We start from the raw sequence: 18,785 nt of genomic DNA on the forward strand, positions 1-18,785 counted from the left end.
CATGACAGTGTGGGCGCGTGACAGTGTGAGGACGTGACAGTGTAAGGTCGTGACAGTGTGAGGGCATGGCAGTGTGGGTGCGTGACAGTATGCGGGCGTGACAGTGTAAGGTCGTGACAGTGTGAGGGTATGACAGTGTGGGCGCGCGACAGTGTGAGGGCGTGACAGTGTGGGGGCGTGACAACTTAGGGATGCTGACAATGTGGGGCATGACAATGTGAGGGCGTGACAATGTGCGGGCGTGACAGTATAGGGGCGTGGCAATGTCAGGGCATAACAATATGAGGGCGTGACAGCGCAGAGGCGTGACACGTGCATATGTGTGACAGAATGACTGACCAGCCAGTGTCAACACTATGCAGGTTTTATCACGTTACAAGTGAGAAGGCGTGACAACGTGAGGGCGTGAATATAAAGCGGCATGTCACTGTGGGCGCGCAAACACATAAGGATATAAACAAGTGATAACGTGGACGCATGAGGACATGGCGGAGTGAGAGTGTGAGCGTTTGCCGCATGCCGGACAGAGGACGTAGACGTATGAAGACATGACATATTACGAGCGTAAGCGTGTGACGGCATGTCATCGAAGTGGAGTGGGTGCATCCGGACATGACAGAGCGAGGGCGTGACAGCGTGCGTGGAGACCGACCTCCGGAGGAGCTGCAGGTCAGCTGGACCATCTCGCCCTCCCGGTACCGCCTCCGGGTGAGACGCTCGATCGCGTGCCCGCCGGCGTTCAGGATGGTCGGACGACCCGGCGGCGCTGCGGGCGACAGAGGCAAAACAGCTGAAAATCACAGACGGCGGCGGCGTGGCCGCGATGCCGTGAAATCTGGCACCTGGTGGCTGTGTTTCGTTGAATCTAGACGAGGCATGTGACAATCGCGGGGACCACGAGCGGACTTGCTTGAACGAAACGAGACAACTTGAACTTAACGTGGCAAGTTGGACAGATTGTGAACAAAGCGGTGATAGCCGCATTCTGTTTACGAGAGGAAAACTTTGCTGCGCATCGCGCGCCACCATAATGCGCAGTGGCAGATCTGGACAAATCATCCGCGCGGTTGTTCTGTTTTTGAAGTCGCCATCACGAGCGATGAATCGAGCGCGTCGGACCGGGGCCGCCGGCGTCGCTGGTTTGGAGGCCTGCGGGCGGCAGACGGCTGCAGCTGCCGTTGTGCCGGCGGCGGCTGCACTTAGGTCCGTCTGTCCTCGTAAATCTCACCCGCAGAAAAGTGCTGGAAACAACACAGTCCGAATGTGGGCTGGCACTACTGATATATCGGCGTGCAGCCTGTGGGCTGTGGGCGGGGAGAGGAGGGGCGGGGGAGGAGCTCCCTTCCCCGCTCCGGAGCGGGGAGGAGCTCCCCTCCCCGCTCCGGGGCGGGGGAGGGCGCTCCGGGGCGGAGAGAACCCAGCGCAGGATCCGGGCCGGCGGCGGGCAGCGGTGCGGCAAGACGCCGCCTGAAAGCCGCCGCATGCAGCGCCATAAACGCCGCCGTAAATTCGGCCGCTCTCGTCGGCCGAATGGCGGCTCGTCGCTCATGACGACCGAGGCGGAAGCCGCTGTCGGTGCATGCATACACCGGCCGGGCCGCGCAGTCACGCGGCGCGCGTGCCGCGACAGAGCCGGCCGCGCCAGAGCCCGGGTCGTGCGTCGTCCTGGGACGACGGCGGGCGGAAGTGAGCTTCGGTCCGAGCTCGTGAGACACGGCCGCCGCCGCGATGGGACGGCGTCGAGGCGACCGGTGCGCAGTGCCTGACGGATGACGGGCGAGGACCCCGGTGTGAGAGGACGGAATCCGGATGAGAGGAGGATAAGGCCCGTTGCGAGGGGATATGGCCCGGGTGTGAGAGGACAGGACCTAGGTGAGAGAGTGTGTGCGTTTGTGTGTGTGTGTGTGTAGATCTGGACGCGCAAGTTCTGGTTTGGGTGTGAAAAGCTGGGACCTGGGTGGGAGGGCATGAAAGCTGGACGTGAGAAGGAGTGGAATCTGGACGTGAAAAGGGAGAAACTCTGGATGTGAGAAGGTGGAATCGGGTACAAGCGGGGAAGACCTAAAGAGGCGAGACCTGGGTGAGAAGATAGCCGAGCGCGTGAGAAGACGGTACCCAGGTGTGCGGGAGTGGGGCTCTATTGAGTAGAAACATGCGTGCGAACGTGAAAATGTGAAAGGTGCGAACAATCCTTCAGCCTCTATTTTTGGGCAATCGACGCCTGCATTATGCAAATGCGATTCGTCTCCACTGCTATTGATAGCCACAAAAGGCCCATAATAGGTCATTGGAACTACTGCGTTGTCAAGTTCCCGCTTCAACAAAATAACGCCTTAATTGGAATATTTTATATCAAGGAATTCAAAGTCCATGTCAACAGCCTTCAAAGGGATTTTTTTAAACTACGCATCGGCGAGCAACGGTTATATAAGACCCTGGCGGTGCAGCCCGGATGGTGGGGCCCGTCTGATCCTATATGCAGAGCACAAACAGCCAGCGAGCGCTCAAGCCGGCCGAAACCGGCGGCAATCCTGCGGCATCGTCCGGGTCAAGTTTACCAGCCGTATCGAACCGCCCGAACGGGCCGGCTGTGTCAACGTGAGGAGCCAGAAGCGGGTCGGGGCTTCGCGTGGAGAGCAGTCGTCCATGACGAGTGGCATCTGAGGGGGGCTGGCCGCCGGGAGTGGCGGCAGGAGTGGACCGGACCGCCGAGAGTGGCGCCAGGATGGCACTCAGCGCGTAAGGGGAGTGGGGAGCGCGCCCACTCGATCAGACGTGTCTGGCCCGCCACCCACCGCACGCCCAGATGCGCCGCGCAAACAGAAGCCGTGCCAAGCGCCGCCGCCGATACATATAGGGGGAAGTCGGACGCGACGGCTCGAGAATACGTGTGGGAATGGGAAGCAGATAGGGGAAAAAGATGAAGATATGAAGAGTGAGAGGAATAGAGAGCGCGAGAGTGAGACAGCACGAGGTAAAGGAGCAAGGGAGGTAGTAAAAGTGGGCAGAAGCTTGTTAACAGCGAGGCAAGAAAGACGACAATACACAAGATACAATCATAACATTCCAGCAGAGGACGAGAGACAGAGAGAGGGGGGAAGAGAGAGGGGAGAGAGACAGAGGGGAGCAGCGACAGCGTCACCAACTTAGCAAAAGGTGTTCACGCGCCATGGACAGGGCCGACATTTATGAGTTTTGAGCGCGATTCAGAACACCCGAGATTAATCACGGCGCCGAGTTATGCCTCAGATTCGGGCCGTTTTCGCCTGGCTGGCGCAGGGCGGCTGCCAAAGTCCGTCCAAAGATAAACCCGGCGCCGTGGAATGGAAGCGCTTTGAAGTGCCGCGCCGGGGGCTTCCTGCGTCGGTTCGTCGACATCGACGGCGTTGGCGTCGGACGCGGGGCGCGGGGACTGCCGGCGGCTCGCAGCGCCCGGCCGCACTGGGTCAGTCAGAGCAATGCTGACCCGCACTGGGTCACATTCGCTGGGGCGCTGCCGTGCGCTGGTGCAGTCTGGCTGACGGTGGCGTGGTGTCCCAGGTGCAGTGTGTGTGGATCAAGACCCAGCGGTATCTTGAGATGGCTCTGGGAAGACTGCCGCGCCAAATTGCTCTATGTGGGATGCTGCGTTACGGTGCAGTGTTGGCTGTCGCGACATCGTGGTGTGTGGGCTGTCGTAAGCAGGGCCCGCTAGGGCTGCAGCTCTGTGTCGCTAAGCGAGTTCCCGTCCCATATGGTCTCTGTGCGGGCTGTTGTGCTGTGGTGCTGAGTGGGCTGTCATGGTTCGGGAGCTGTTGTGCCGTGGTGCTGTGTGGGCTGCAGTGGTCCGTGAGCTGTTGTGCAGTAGCGCTATGTGAGCTGCCGTGCCGAGTGAGCTGTTGTGCTGTGGCGCTATGTGAGCTGCCGTGCCGAGTGAGTTGTCGTGCTGTGGCGCTATGTGAGCTGCCGTGCTGCGTGAGCCGTCCCGCTGGGGTGCTGTGGGAGCTGTCGTGCTGCATGAGCCGTCGTACCGTGTGAGCTGTCGTGCTGCGTGAGTTGTGGTGTTGTGGCGCTCTGTGAGTTGTCGTGCTGCGTGAGCTGTGGTGCTGTGGCGCTCTGTGAGCTGTCGTACCGTGTGAGCTGTCGTGCTGCGTGAGCTGTGGTGTTGTGGCGCTCTGTGAGCTGTCGTGCTGCGTGAGCTGTGGTGCTGTGGCGCTCTGTGAGCTGTCATGATGTGGGATTCGTCGCATCGCGGCGCTGTTTAATGTGCATGCCGATGCCCCGCAGCACCACACCGGCTATGGGGCGACAATTGTTCAGTGAAACATAATCTCAGACGCGTCATTCGGTTTCCGTCCCAGTGAACCGTCAACAAACGGTCGATCACCTGCCAACACCAAAGCCGGGGTCAGCTGACACGGAATATAAACATCCGACGGAAAATCGACCATTAGAAAGGGTCTGCAGGTCCACTGGCGCGGGTTTCTCGTACTGGCCACGTTAAAATTGACTCTGAGGGCCACCCGGCCAGCGGCATACGACCCGCGCAGGATCTATCGCATAATCAATCGGGAATGTCCAGATTTTGTGAGCACTGGACATGTGCCAGCGAGAGCAGTGAAAATCTGGCCCCGGTCCCAAATCTAGGGAAGCGCTAGGCTTTTATTGCGCGGCTGAACAAACTAAGCGCCTTGGCTGGTCAGCGTGAATAATGCATCTTAAAGCGAGGCCAGCTTTCGCGATGCAATTGATTCTTGCCCGGCAGCTGGCGGCCGTCTGGGCGCCGAACTAATATTAATGGAGTCCGTGGGAGCTAAACACGTCCACTGCGATCATTTACGTGGGGAAGGATGGCCTTTGAAGGCAACAGCGATGCATGGGGTCACAACCGAGTTTGACCAGCATTGCAGCTCGACCGGCCAAAAAGGGCCCGTGGCAGAAACGCGGTGGTCATTCTGACCTGTCGGAGGTGTAAGACTGGTAGAGGGGTCAGGCACGTGAGACGGCCAGCTGTGACTTGTGGACACCTGAAGTGACCCGTTGGTGCCTACGAGAGACCCACGGTAGCCAACTGTGGATGTCCGTCGTGAGGCGGTCGGATGGGGCCAATGAGAAGCGTGGTCAGCCGCGGTCACCAGGCACGTGAGGCGGTCACCTGTGATCTACCGATACCTGGGATGGCCAATCAGTGGCAATGTTCAGGTCTCCGTGGCCTATCAGAGACGTGAAGCGGTTAACTTTAGACTTATCGGCGACGCGAGGAGGTTACGTGTCAACGACGGACGTATCGCACCGACCGCCGTTCTCGGGAGCGCTGGGGCCTGCCGTCGATGATCGGCCGGTCAGGACCGACGCGTCAGCGTGCATCCGATCGCCCCGTCGATACCGACGAACAGAACGGAGCGGCCGACGATCCAATCATCGACTTCGGACGGCCCCCCCCCCCCCCCCCCCCAGACTGGCCGGCCCCCGGCCGCGGCTTATGGAACGCCCGGTCGCCGTCAGCCGGTGAGTGTCCTGGTCCGGGGTCGGGAGGTGACGAGCTGACAACGTAGGGTCAGCCGGGTCAGAGCCGGAGAGGCCGGTGGTTCGGCGGTTCAGCGGGATCGACGCTCGGTCAGTCCGTCAATGTAGGCGGTAAAAGGATGGCGCATGGACTGGCAACTACCGGTACACGGCCGGTGCCGGGCTACGTTGGCCCGCATTCAGTACATTGAGAGGTGGAGCCATTGCCGGTACAAGTGAGCTCTTTCAGGCTCTGGAATGGTAACGATGTACATCTCGCCTAAACTCGGTGCCAGCTGTTTAAAGGAAATTTTCTCAAATCCGCACCAAGAGCTGGACAGGCTGGATATTATGAACGGAATTCGAGGTCATGCAGATGAGGGGATGAGCAAAATGGTGTGATCCGAGGCCAGGGAGGACAGAGACTGAGATGATACCAGTCTTCACAATCAATAGCCTTGCCAATGGAAAGTTGATTACTAACCAAAAATGGGGTAACATGCAAGGCAAGACAAAGACCAACTGAAGGCATATCACATTTAAGTTCCGCAAGGACACACGACTTTTGCGACTAGCGTGCATGTCGACAACCATTCACTTGGCAAGCATTATTTTTCCGTCATAGTCATAAGATTTCGTTTCATAGTTGGTGAACTCCAATTTCTCGGACAGCCACATTGCATTGCGCTGATGTGTTTCTGGTGAGATGGAAATAGCCAGCTGAGAGATAAATGGGGGCATTTCAAGAAGTCGAGGGAGCATCTCTAGACTGCTCCCGACAACTCCAGATTCTGAGAACAGAGTTATGAGGAGGAACGTCAATAGCCTGTATTGATATACGAAAGCCGCCACCATCACTGTCTTACTAGCGATGTACGGATGCAATTACAGATAGCTGATGTATCCGAAAGCGCGATGCTCATTCAAACCCTGATTTGCGAAGATATGTGAACGTTCACCCCGTATCACCAAAAACCTGTGAAGTTTTCGGTCAGATGACATTATCTTGATGTGAGACTGTTGAGAGACGCGGAGAAACAGCTGAGATGTTTTTTTTTTTTGCATTCTCTTCCTTTCAGTTGTTTAACAAACGATGGGGACCATGATGTATGTCGTGTTTTGGCGGGGCAGGTGGTCACATTGCCAGCCTCCCATGGCCATTTGGCCGGCAGGTCCCGGGGACATAAACGCTGCAGAAAAAGGTAGCCAGATAAAGTTGAAAAAGTCGCTACCAAGATCCGACTGCAGTATGAAAGTGTTTCCCATATTTAACGCGGAGAAGCTCGCTGACAGCGGTCAACGCCGCCGGAGCCCTGGATGGTCACCCACTGCTCCCGAAACGCTCTCGGCAAGAATGAAAACTTACTGTCAGAAAGTGGCACTCGCTTCCGGCACTTACACATCCTGGTTGGCACCCACTGATGGAGGTCAGACACTCGCAGACCATGGCAAGACAGTTACGGACGACGGATCACCAAAAACGGACGACGGATACTCACTGATGATTTTCCGCCAGTTACTGATGGCGATCCGACACTCGCCGATGGCCATCTGACACTCACTGATGACAGCACTGTATTCACTGGTGACAATATGGCACTCACTGACGACAGCCTTAGACTTGCGATCATAACTCATATGACGGTCAGACATTCACTGATGACAGTGTGGGACAGTATGGCACTTAATGGCGACAATCAAACACTTGTGATCGTGACCAGACATTTACTATGATCGTTGGACATTCCCTGATAACGGCCAGACACTGCCTGATGACGGTCAGACACTCCCTAATGACGGCCAGACATTCCCTGATGACGGACACTCACTGCTGACAACATGGAACAGCATGGCACTTACTGCCGACAGCCAAACACTTGCGATCATGACCAGACATCCCCTGATGACGGCCAGACACTCACTGATGACGGCCAGACACTCCCTGATGACGGCCAGACACTCACTGATGACGGTCAGGTTGACACGTGAGTTGCGCGTGGGCGAGTGCAGGAAGTCGACGCGGCAGCGGTAGAGCCGCTGGTCGGAGCGGCGCACGGCCCCGATCCGCAGGTGGGCCGGCCGCGTGTTCGGCTGGAACTGCACCCGGCTGCTGTCCACGCTGGCGTCCGTCCAGTGGGCGCCGCGCGACCTGCCCCGGTCCCGCGCGTCGTACCTGGCGCAGAGGCGACGGCGTGTCGGCGCGGTCGGCGCCGTGTGCTGGAGGATCACGGCAGGACGGACAGCGTGGCGGCGGCCAAGTGGGGAACGCCGCGGGTGTTATGATGCGTTGCGGACGTATGCTACGTTGCTTAGCCAGAAGGTTGCGTTGTCGATTCGACTGAACTGCTACCGCCTTCGATAGCCTTTCAGCGTCTGATGTGGTACACAGTATCCGTAACTTCATAGCACTCACAGTCGCGACAGTCCCTTTCATAATATTTTCACACTATTTCAGGAGGTGGCTCATGAATAATTCAGCGGAGGCACGTCTTGCAATCACCGCCACGTGGCACCAAGACGTGCGCAAATGAACCCGATTTGGCACTTCCAGGGAGTAGGCGGCAACAGCTCACCGGGATGCGAGCTTGCTTTCCCGGCGGGTCGCAATCAAACCCCTTTCAGCCTTCTGATGCACTCGTCTGCCACCGGCGGCTGGACGAGACACCGAATGCGAATCTGTCCCCAATTTGCTTTTCGACTGATGCCGGATTGGGTCGGGCCGCTTGACATGCAATCAGCATCCGCTGCGGCCGTTTGTACGGGCGGCGCCGGTCGATATCGGGACCGAGAAGCCCGTGAGCGTCCTCGCCAGCTATTGACGGAGCGTCAACGGCACTCAGCAGCGGGACACAAATACAAACCCAGAGCGGCAAATGGGCGACGGTGGTAGCAGCCGCCAATCTATCACCAGCGATGCCGAGTGAATCTTTCGTATTTGACCTGCGGGAAGTTTTCAATTTGAGCCACTCGGCCAGGCCCGAACGTCGCGCCCCGCAACAGATAGGCGATGCAAGGAATGGTGTGCGCGACATGACGACAATGCGCCAGTCTGCCCTTACGTGTACACCGGTGTGCCTCCAGTGCCGTAGTACCAGAGCACCAATCGCAGCTCGTCGTCGGGTGACGGTGGCGTGACGTCACAGGGGAGCTCAGCCGTCTGCCGCTGCACTGCCGACACGTTGATCAGCGGGCCTGTAATGGACGACAGGTCGGTTGAACACCCACTTGTGGCCGACAGCCTGTTCGGAGAACGCTACCGGCTGCTGACATTGCGTGATATCGGCGGATGCGAGCAGTCCGCCTCGAATCACCCACAGAGAAGAACGCTACATGAGGATATCAGATATATCATCAGATAACAGAGACCACCAACCCCAACCATTCCATGTTTACTGTTTTCATGCACAATTCACCGCGGTCAATTTTCGTACTATGCACATTGGTATCATACACAAAAAAACGCCACAAAATGCGCAAATGAAGAAAGCTGAGCGTAATAATGACATCAGCATTCAACACTTTCTAGATTAGCTAGTGGCACACTTAAATCTAAAATAACCTAGACACACTAACTGATCGACGCAACTCACACTTCAGTGAGCAACGGCACGCGATAACTGCCGTCATGCGGCGAATTTTACTCAACGGCTGCTTACAGAGCGCCCAAGCCGGACCATTCCAGGTGTAATGATCCGCAACCGACGCTCAGCTGGCCAATGAGGCCCCACTCCCAGTTTTACAGCCCATCCGGCCGGAGCTGGCGCGAGCCGCCTCCGGAAGCCGTCCACTTCCGGCGGCGGTGGGCGCCGTGTCCGCTGGGAGACGGCGAGCCTCCTACCAAGGCGGACCATGTTCCCCCGACAATCGATCGGCGTTTGTCTCCCGAGAGACAACTTCGACGCGGACTCTCTGCATCATGTCTAGCGGTTGTGACCCTTCGACGCGGACTGTCTGCGTCATGTCCAGCGGTCGTGACCCTTCGAGGCGGACTGTCTGCATCATGTCTAGCGGTCGTGACCCTTCGACGCGGACTGCCTGCATCATGTCTAGCGGTCGTGACCCTTCGACGCGGACTGCCAGTATCATGTCTAGCGGTCGTGACCCTTCGACGCGGACTGCCTGCACCATGTCTAGCGGTCGTAACTCTTCGACGCGGACTGTCTACATCATGTCTAGCGGTCGTGACCCTTCGACGCGGACTGCCCGCATCATGTCTAGCGGTCGTGACCCTTCGACGCGGACTGTCTGCACCATGTCTAGCGGTCGGGACTCTTCGACGCGGACTGTCTGCATCATGTCTAGCGGTCGTGACCCTTCGACGTGGACTGCCTGCACCATGTCTAACGGTCGTGACCCTTCGGCGCGGACTGCCTACATCATGTCTAGCGGTCGTGACCCTCGGCCCAGTGCGGCACTCCCAAAGGCGCTCCTGCTCCTCGGTCCCTGCTCCTCTTGCTCCTCTTTGTCCCTGCTTCTCTCTGTCCCTGCTACTCTCCGTCCCTGCTCCTCTCTGCCCCTGTCCCTTTTGCCCCTCGTCCTCACTGTCCCACTCCTCTCTGTCCCTGCTCCTCTCTGTCCCTGCTGCTCTCTGTCCCCTCCACATACTCTTTTTCTCCGCCTCCGGCTTTTTTTGCGTCCGCAATATCACGTCTCGCTGGAAGTATGCTATGACTGTCAGCCATGGGCCAACCTCACGGCTGCCCGAGATGGGTGCTCCGCCCGAGGGTCTGGGCGACTTACGGTTGATTACACACAATGGGAGCAGCATAACCGCACCTCTGCCTCCCTCCGCAATCCCAAAACTCTGAGATGGTCGTGGTTAGATGCAATGGTTCTCACCGAACTCAACCTAACTGAACCAGATCTCCCCGTCTACAACATATCTAGGGTGTCAACCTCGCTGTCCTTAGCGGCCCTTATATAAAGATACATATCCAGTGCACGTCTCCCAGCTGCGTTGCTGGCTGTATCTTTTACTCCCCAGGAGTGGAGAGGTGCTGAGGAAAGTTGGCAAGGCAATGCTTCCTGTTCACCCGCTGATAAGTAATCAAATTATGACTACTTTAGGAAAAAAACTTAATTTATTTTCTGCTACTATGACCCCCCCCCCCCCCCCCCCCTCCTGCCATGACCTGCATTGACGCATCGTTTTCAACACGTGTGCTCAGTGGTATCGGTATGGATGCCTGATGGTGTTTTAGAGTCATGAACCGTTCTGAGATATAGCCTGTGTATTCGATCTGCCAATGTGTCATGCACTGATAAAACCTCAGGGTTCGTGGGCTTGGCGATGAGATGCAATGCAGCAGTTTTGCTTCTGTCGCATTCCACTCGTTATCTACCATGCCAGCCAAAAATACCACACCATGTTGAGGTAGAGCCCCGCCCCCCTTTCCTCCTCTTTTCTCCTCTCCTCTCCTCTCCTCTCCTCTCCTCTCCTCTCCTCTCCTCTCCTCTCCTCTCCTCTCCTCTCCTCTCCTCTCCTCTCCTCTCCGCTCCGCTCCGCTCCGCTCCGCTCCTCTCCTCTCCTCTCCTCTCCCTTCCTCCCTCTCTCCCCCCCTCCTTCTATTTTTCTCACTCTCGTCCCTTCAGTGGTAAGCAATGAGTGTCACATCCTCTCCTCGTCTCTCCAATGCTCCTCTCCAAATGATACTCGCTGCTCGGCAGGAAACAGCCTTCCTTCCTTACCAACATTCCCTGCCGAGTACTGCGAGCGGGCAACGGTGTTTTGATTCAGTGCTACACTTCTCTACAAGTTTGCTCTGAAGGGTTTGCTGAGTGTGGACAGGTTTTCAGCAGGCAGCTTGGCCTGATTGAAACAATATTGTTTATTCAGGAAACCACTTCAAAGTTGGCCCAGTAAGTTGTTCGGTGTTTTTCAAGCAGAATTCGAGCAGAGCAAAAGGGAAGACGGCAAAAAGCAAACGTGAAAATTTAAAGGTAACCCGAGTAGAGGCACTATCCACACTTTAAATACTGCTGACGTACTATTTTGTAAAGCATGGAATACAAAACGATGAGTCGCTGGTTTATAACACATTATCTAACTTTAACCAGGAATGTAGTTTCGCAAAATGAGTTGAAGGAGGTGGCTGTGAAGTGCAAAATGGCGCACCTTACTCCTAGAAGCGCCAACAAACAGGTTCCACCTAGACTTGGTCCACTTTCTTCCACTGAATAGATAACTACGCTCCTGGTTTTAACGCTGAAGTGAAATAAAAAACCTGGGCTCGAAGGCATGCCATAGCACAACGATGGTTATAAGTCAGCATGGTAGGCCCATTATCAGGTCAGTCCGGGTTGTAAGCGCTATATGTACCGTAGAGCAGTCGCGTAAGTCACACGTTTCATGCCTTTGTTTCGTCGGAGCAGAAACGAAGTATGGCAGTTCCATCTGGTAGCATTCCATAATTGATTAGCCCGGCTAAAAGTACCTTATGTAGACTGTTATGAGATGCCAGCAATGCCGTTCGCTACATAGGTGCCGAAGTAAAATACAGGAGATGTCGTTTGTGTTCTTGAAACTGATCGCATAAACACTGGTCGCTACAAAATCAAGCTGACATGAATTTAGTGTATCTAAAAAACTGGAGCTCAAACAGAAAATAAGAAGGCAAACATAGCGCTTAATAACTTGGTTTAATTTCTCAGCACAAATCAACGTGATTCGTACTCATCATTCGTCTTTATTTTGGGCTTATGTCAAGGGCCTTCCTCCATCCTTGGCACTTTTGCTTGTTACTTGTCAAGTTTATAAGTTTTTTTCTGTGTTGTCGACCTACAAGACATCAAAACGTACTAGTTAAATGACAATATGGAGTAAACATTGGTTAATACGGGAGAGTCGCATCGACCGCAACCCTATCCCTTCTAAGGAAAAGGGTTAAAGGGAGCGTTCCACATCTTCATGGTGCTTTGAACTGAAACAGCCACCTTGAAGACTTTTCGGTGCTGTTCACAGCTTTGTCATTCTTAAGACCTATGCCGCTCTGGTTTCTGAGCCAAACGCTCGCGAAAATGGGGATTGTTTCGTGGAGAATATTTCAAGGTCACCTTGTCATGACGTCATAATAACGTCATTCAAATGATATAACTCCATAACCCACGCGGCAGTCAAAACCTAGAAGAATAGAATTGTCGAGATGTTCATACCTGGCGTTGGTGGGCACAGTTTCCAGACATAACGGCCGTCAATTAGCTTTCAATCAATATTGTGCAAGGTGCAATGGCGTTATCAAGCCATAACGCATTGAGAAGCATACTTAGTAAACAGAAAATTATGCTGTCTAGAGCAGTATTTTCCACTTAAAAAGGATACCGATAGTTACAAGTGAGCTTGTTGTATCATATCTGATGCCTTCTTCAATGGCTTCAAATGTAAAACATTCCCTTAAAGATGATTGGGCCCATGACAAGATCGTTTGGCGCGAAGTGTGTGAAAAATTGCGACCTACATTCCTTTTTCACATGGCGTCATGCTATTGACTAGCAATGCTTTGTCTTACGCTGCAGCAAATCTGCGCACTTTTGAACTCAACACGACCACAGTGGGAGGCGGGAAGGTGAACTAAACACCAAGTGGAACGGCGCTTACGTTCGTAGCGTTTCGGCCGAACACAATGCACACAAATGACAAAAACGCCCGCGTGAGCAGTGCTCGATTAGGGCTGGTTTAATTGGGTTTCTGGTGACGAGATTCTACTTCAAAGCATCGCTTAAGCAGTGTGCGCCACACAAAGCTGTTGGTGTTTCCCGTAGCATGCCAACTGTTTGTGGCACATTTGTATCGGCACCTCTGCGAACACCAGGAAGCGCCTTTGAATTTCCAGTAATATTGTGCCGTGGTGGCAGATTTTTCCGGTGGGTGTTCGTGAAAATAGCTGTGACATTTAACTAGCTGGCAAGCGGCATGTTGTGTGCAACTGGTTTCGAGGTGGGCCTTCGTTGGCTTTCAGGGATTTATTATTCGGTAAGGGTATCAATATAACAGCGCAACATTCGTTACTATTAGTCCTTGCTTACAGGCTACAAATAAACCCCAGAAGGGAGACTGTCGTTTCAGCATGCAGTAAGGGTCCTATTGTTTCCACATGGCCACTGTAACTATTGCTATTAAACCCATAGTGAGCTGTCAAATTGCGTAAGTTGCTCAGCACATTAGCGAGGAACATTATTCACATAGATAAGACAGTAGTATTAGTCTTATTCCTCGGAGAAAGACCAGGAGAATGGAGATAAAGTTGAGCTACCCGACAACCCAACTATATCTCCACTCTCATAGTTTTTTGCCGGGGGATAAGGCTAATGCTTCTCTCTTATCTAGCTGTCAAATTGATTAAACTATGGATCTGCATATCTCGCAAGAGTTGAAGAGCACCTTGAGTGGAGCTTTTGGTGGACACGACTCACGCCTGAACACGTGGATATGACACGCCGTGCCTTTTATTATCAGTAAGGCATGACCCCCATATCACTCACGTATTGTATGCCATCATCGCGTTGAAACCAAGTCTATTAAAAATCAGTCTGACACTTTGCCAAAAACCGTCACTGAGCTGCACGGCTCACTGCTCCACGACGTTCCTGATTGAGTCGTCCCTGGTTTGGATCCAGAAAAAGACCTCTCATTACCTTTTACTTCTACGTTCTGACACTACTTCCCTGGGTCCTTCACTTTGACGTAGATACAGTCAGAAACGGAAGAGTCGACGCTTCTGCATGCGTACAGCTTTCAAGCTGTTGAAACATTTCACGGCAAACGCGTTCAGCACGCTTTGCGCCTTACTACTCTCGAGGAATGACGCAGCATTCCGTCAAAACCGACATGACTTTAGCGCCTCAGCACGCTTCCTAGCGTCCCTGGCATTGGCTTTTGACATTGATCAGATTTGCGGTATACACGTGGAAAATTACCCCCACGACATTACTTAAGCTCATGCAGTACAGACAGAAAAGCGCATGGAAGGTATCCCAAGCCAACATCTCACGCCCGGGTGCGCGTTATTCGGTTGTGTCTCACGTCATTTCAACTACGTATGAAGCTTTGCTTCTCCTTAGGGGCATTACCCTTCCATGAATTGTCCAGGCTGCTCCGATATTTCACCGAATTTTTCGAAAATATCCCAAAACACCGAGAAAGCCATAACGCCAATTTTTGGAATAGCATCTAGCCCAAGACCTCCAAGAGCGATACACCACGCCTCCCAAACGATTTAGGTGATGCCTAAATAGGTCCCAAACACAATAAGACACTGTTTTGCGAATCATTATGGACTGAATGTGATGGTTCGTGAAGTCAGTCACTACTGTGACAGCGAAATATTCGTGACATTAAAGGGAATGTTTCGCATTTGCAGAGATGTTGAAACAAGCACCAGATGTGATGAAACAAGCTCACTTATAATAAAGTATGTTATAAAGCATATTGGTACACTTTTTAAGCGGCAAAGGCTGCTCTAGACAACACAATTTGCTGTTTAGTATATTTACCCCTCAATGCGTCATAGTATGTTTGCGTCATCGTACCTTGCACAACATTGAGAGCCAATTGACGGTCGCTGTACCTGGAAATCGCGCTTGCTAACGCTAGATATGAACGCCTCGAAATTATATTTTTGGCCTTGATCGCCGCATGGACTATGGGACGACAAGATTTGAAAGGCATTTTTATGGCGTCATGAATGCCAATGTGACTCTAAAAACTGTCCCCAAAATACTTTTCCATTTTCGGCGGGCATATAGCTCAGAAACTAGACGGGCTTAGGTTTAAAAAGGGGTGGGGATGCGAATAACACCAAAAAGTCTTCAAGATGGCCATTTCGGCTCAAAACCCCATGTAAATGTGGAAGACTCATTTTAAGTTTATCTACGTCATCATTTTAGACACCCCTCGGACAACGAGGTTGAAAACATATAGTATACGTCATCAACCTGAACTGTCAGGTTTTAGAATCTACGGAGGTTCCATACCCCAGGCCCCAGAATCCCCAGCCTCCTCCCTTTTAAAAGTATTGGGTCTACCGCAATTGTGCTCAAGCTCAAGAAGTGGAAGGATGCGAAGCACCTCCATTCTCTATATGCAGGAAAAAGTATGCAAGACTTTGAGCATAACACGGTTCAAACGACAGTGGGCACTGGATTATTGCATCGTTTACCACGGTATCCATAGCACGGCGCCCGAAGACAACGTACAAACATACCAATTTTTCAGGAGATTTGAGACTTTTTGGGGTTGATAATCGATTTCAAAGATGACCGTTTTGCTCGTTATCCAAAATAAAAGCGTATGAAATGCTTTGCTAGCCCCGGCCATTTAGGTACTTAAATATGCCGCATTTCAACTTAGTTCCGCATCAAATCATAGCCTAGCACAGGTCTAAAAAGCATTCACGTCGACGTGCGGAGGTGAATGCAATGACCTGTGTGGTGGGGCGAGGAAATCAAAGCAGATGACCCGCAGAATTTTGGGATTCGTTTCACGCAGGGCAGGTGAATTTGGATGCGGAGTCGGGATTTGAGACCTGAGGTTCTAGATTCGAACCTACGCATCGAAATCTCTACTTATACAATGTAACAAAAGCGAATACGGAGTATTCAGATAGTTCAGGGAACGAATGATGAATGCAGAAGCGACGGAGACGTGTTGCAATCAGATAATCTGAAGGAACTGTGAGTCCAGATAATACGTTGTGCCTCTCATTGCACATTTTAATGGTGCTTTTTTAGGATCAGGTAAAGTTCTACAGAATTTATCATTCGCAATACCACAACCAGTAACGCACTTTTCGATATGTGTGGGCTGGCAGCTGTGCGAGATTTAACAATGTATCAAGGTTTACAGCCGTATGCGCAAGTATTAACTTCGTGTAATGTCTTGGAACATATTGAAATACTCCTGAGCTGGTGACGTTCGAGATCTTCAGCTTGTTTTTCCTCGTTGCGAGTAGTTTGTTCGAGGAAGAGGAAGGGCTGTAATTAGAAGCTATTGTTTGAATCTCCTCAAAACCATTAGCGTGTCTGCACGAGTTATTAAAGCATATTGAACGTTCCGAAACATGCCACGGCACCCCATTTCTGGGACAACGCATATTACACGTTGGATGCTGTAGACATTGTGTCCTATCCATGATCACTTGGATGCTGCTGACATTGTGTCCTATCTATGATCAGTTGGGAGCAGCGCGGTCTGTGGCTCATACGCGATTATGAAACAAACGAAACTTTGATACTGCCGTGCAAGCTGGAGCATAAGGTAGGGACAGTAGTTATCACCACAGTCCCTGTCTTCTATCCGTCTATTAAAAGGCACAGAGTACGAAATAGTGCATGGACAGAGAAATGCAGAGTACAAAACACAGTGTCTCAGAAACGCACCACATAGGCTGCTTTTCATTAATAATCCCCACGAAACGTGCTCACAAGTCTTTCAGGCGATGACGCCAGGGATCGCCTCCATCGTGGTAACAGAAACACAGGTGCTTCCAAATTCTCGGGACCATGGAACTGGCAATTTTTCTTCTTAAAGCCATGCTTCGGCAGCTGCACCAGAGCTACAACAGAGCATTTTACCTTCGGTTCGACGGGGCCGGTACAGACCTACGAGAAAATAATCCTCTAAAGTCAATCGAGCCCCTCGCCGGGCGAGATGGGCAAGATTAGACCAGAGTTTTCGAGCCGATGACCCGTAAAAGTCAATGATTAAACGTCGCTCTTGCACGGCCGATGGCGGCCCGGGTCCGTTCGAAATCTAGGAGCCGTCTTTCCAGTGACAGCTGCAGGATTAGTTCGCCCCAAACGCAAAGCAGAGGCTCGGGCTCCCCTCAAGGACCATTGCGACCGTCTGATGACCGGCATTACCAGGCAGATGGGTCATTGATGGGCTGCTGGCACAATACCACTGTGCTCTGCTTTACGGGGAACGCAGCCTTTCGGATCAAAACTCAAATGTATGCACGCCGGAACAGGATCAAGTGCGTTTAGTTGTCTGACCGGGCTGCCAGTTTCCTGAAATTATCCCTCATTAACTCAAATTTTTTCTTTAATATTTTCATTTACGCCGGATCTTCCTATAGTCATTCTTGCTTAACATCAATAAGTATATTTTCTACGACAACATTTCCTATGGTTCCATCCACCTGCGAGAGGAAGCATTCGTTCAGATGTCTCTGTGACCAAACTGTATTTGTGAAAGATCGTATAAAAGCTTGCTTTTAATTCACTCGACAAACACACAAACAAGTAGAGCCGTTGAAGGGATTTTTCTAGCTGGGAATATTAATGTTTGTTTGAGGCTGTATAGTTGCGCTACTTTTATTCAGCTACTCCAGCTGTGATGAGCCAGACCGCCTCGCCGCTTTCCTGCTTGACAGTATTGTTGGGCCGATAGTGCGGAAGTTTCGGGTGCACCCACTGGACCCACCGCGACCGAAGACCACATTATTTGGCGAACAATATCGCCGAGCTGCGAAGCGGCCAGTCAATTCTGTCCCATCAATGCTGGAGCAGCTGAATAAAAAACAGCCTTATACAAACAGAGGTAGAGTGTTGACAGCTCTGGCCGGTTTTGGGAAACTTGAATATAACCAAAATAGACTGTTCAGTGCATGTTTCTGCAAACTCAGGCGCAACTTCAGTGTCATGTACAGTGATGACTAATCCAGAGCATTCATTTCATAGCATTCATGTAAAGCCTCCAACGGCGTTCATCTCCATTCAACAGTTCGGTCATTTCGACTTCAATTACTGACACTTCCTGAGTCTTAACCATGGCATCAGTCTCTAAAGGAGGCTTAGCCCTTGTCGTGACGGAAAACAAAGAGCCCAACAAGGCACAGTTAAGTTCAACCGTCACTTTCAGTCGAAAGCCGAAGCGTCACTTCGAGCATACTTGGAATGGGATATGCCCGCGCAAATGCTGTTGGCATTACATCGAATAAGGGACAAGTCCTAAGCTCACACACCGCTTTCAACACGCATCTAACTACGTGCACGCATTCGGGAAGCATAATACTTAACACAGCATTGTTTCCTCGTTCCCGAATCTGTTAGAAGTGCATTTCCGCTAATTGCCATCACATGCTGCTGTTTACATGTGAAATATATCTTACCGCATCCCACACAACGCCCCGACCCTCGCCGAGCCTCACCGGTTGCTGCACTGCGTGTCAACTCTATAAGACGCCGGCAGCGATGAGGGCGTCAGTCTGGATCAGACTGGCGCCATCACGAGAGACAGCCAGAGACGGCCGCTGCCGACGACCCCACCGCGGCGAGGTCAGGTCGGGTCCAGCCAGAACAGGACA

The 18,785-nt window shown here is 52.6% G+C and overlaps 1 protein-coding gene across 1 annotated transcript in view; it reads right to left on the reverse strand.

Annotated features, from left to right (window-relative positions):
* Positions 1-652: 652 nt before the first annotated feature.
* LOC119099657 (uncharacterized) overlaps positions 653-18,785 on the reverse strand; it is a gene marked incomplete at its 3' end in the record, with an annotated part of 70,305 nt that continues 52,172 nt past the window's right edge. The window contains 3 exon segments of the mRNA XM_037222722.1: positions 653-766; positions 7,449-7,657; positions 8,544-8,676. Coding sequence (XP_037078617.1) covers positions 653-766; positions 7,449-7,657; positions 8,544-8,676 — 456 coding nt within the window.

This window comes from Pollicipes pollicipes, unplaced genomic scaffold (assembly GCF_011947565.3).
Source record: "Pollicipes pollicipes isolate AB1234 unplaced genomic scaffold, Ppol_2.1 Scaffold_4836;HRSCAF=5710_pilon_pilon_pilon, whole genome shotgun sequence".
Taxonomy (NCBI): Eukaryota; Metazoa; Arthropoda; class Thecostraca; order Pollicipedomorpha; family Pollicipedidae; genus Pollicipes; species Pollicipes pollicipes.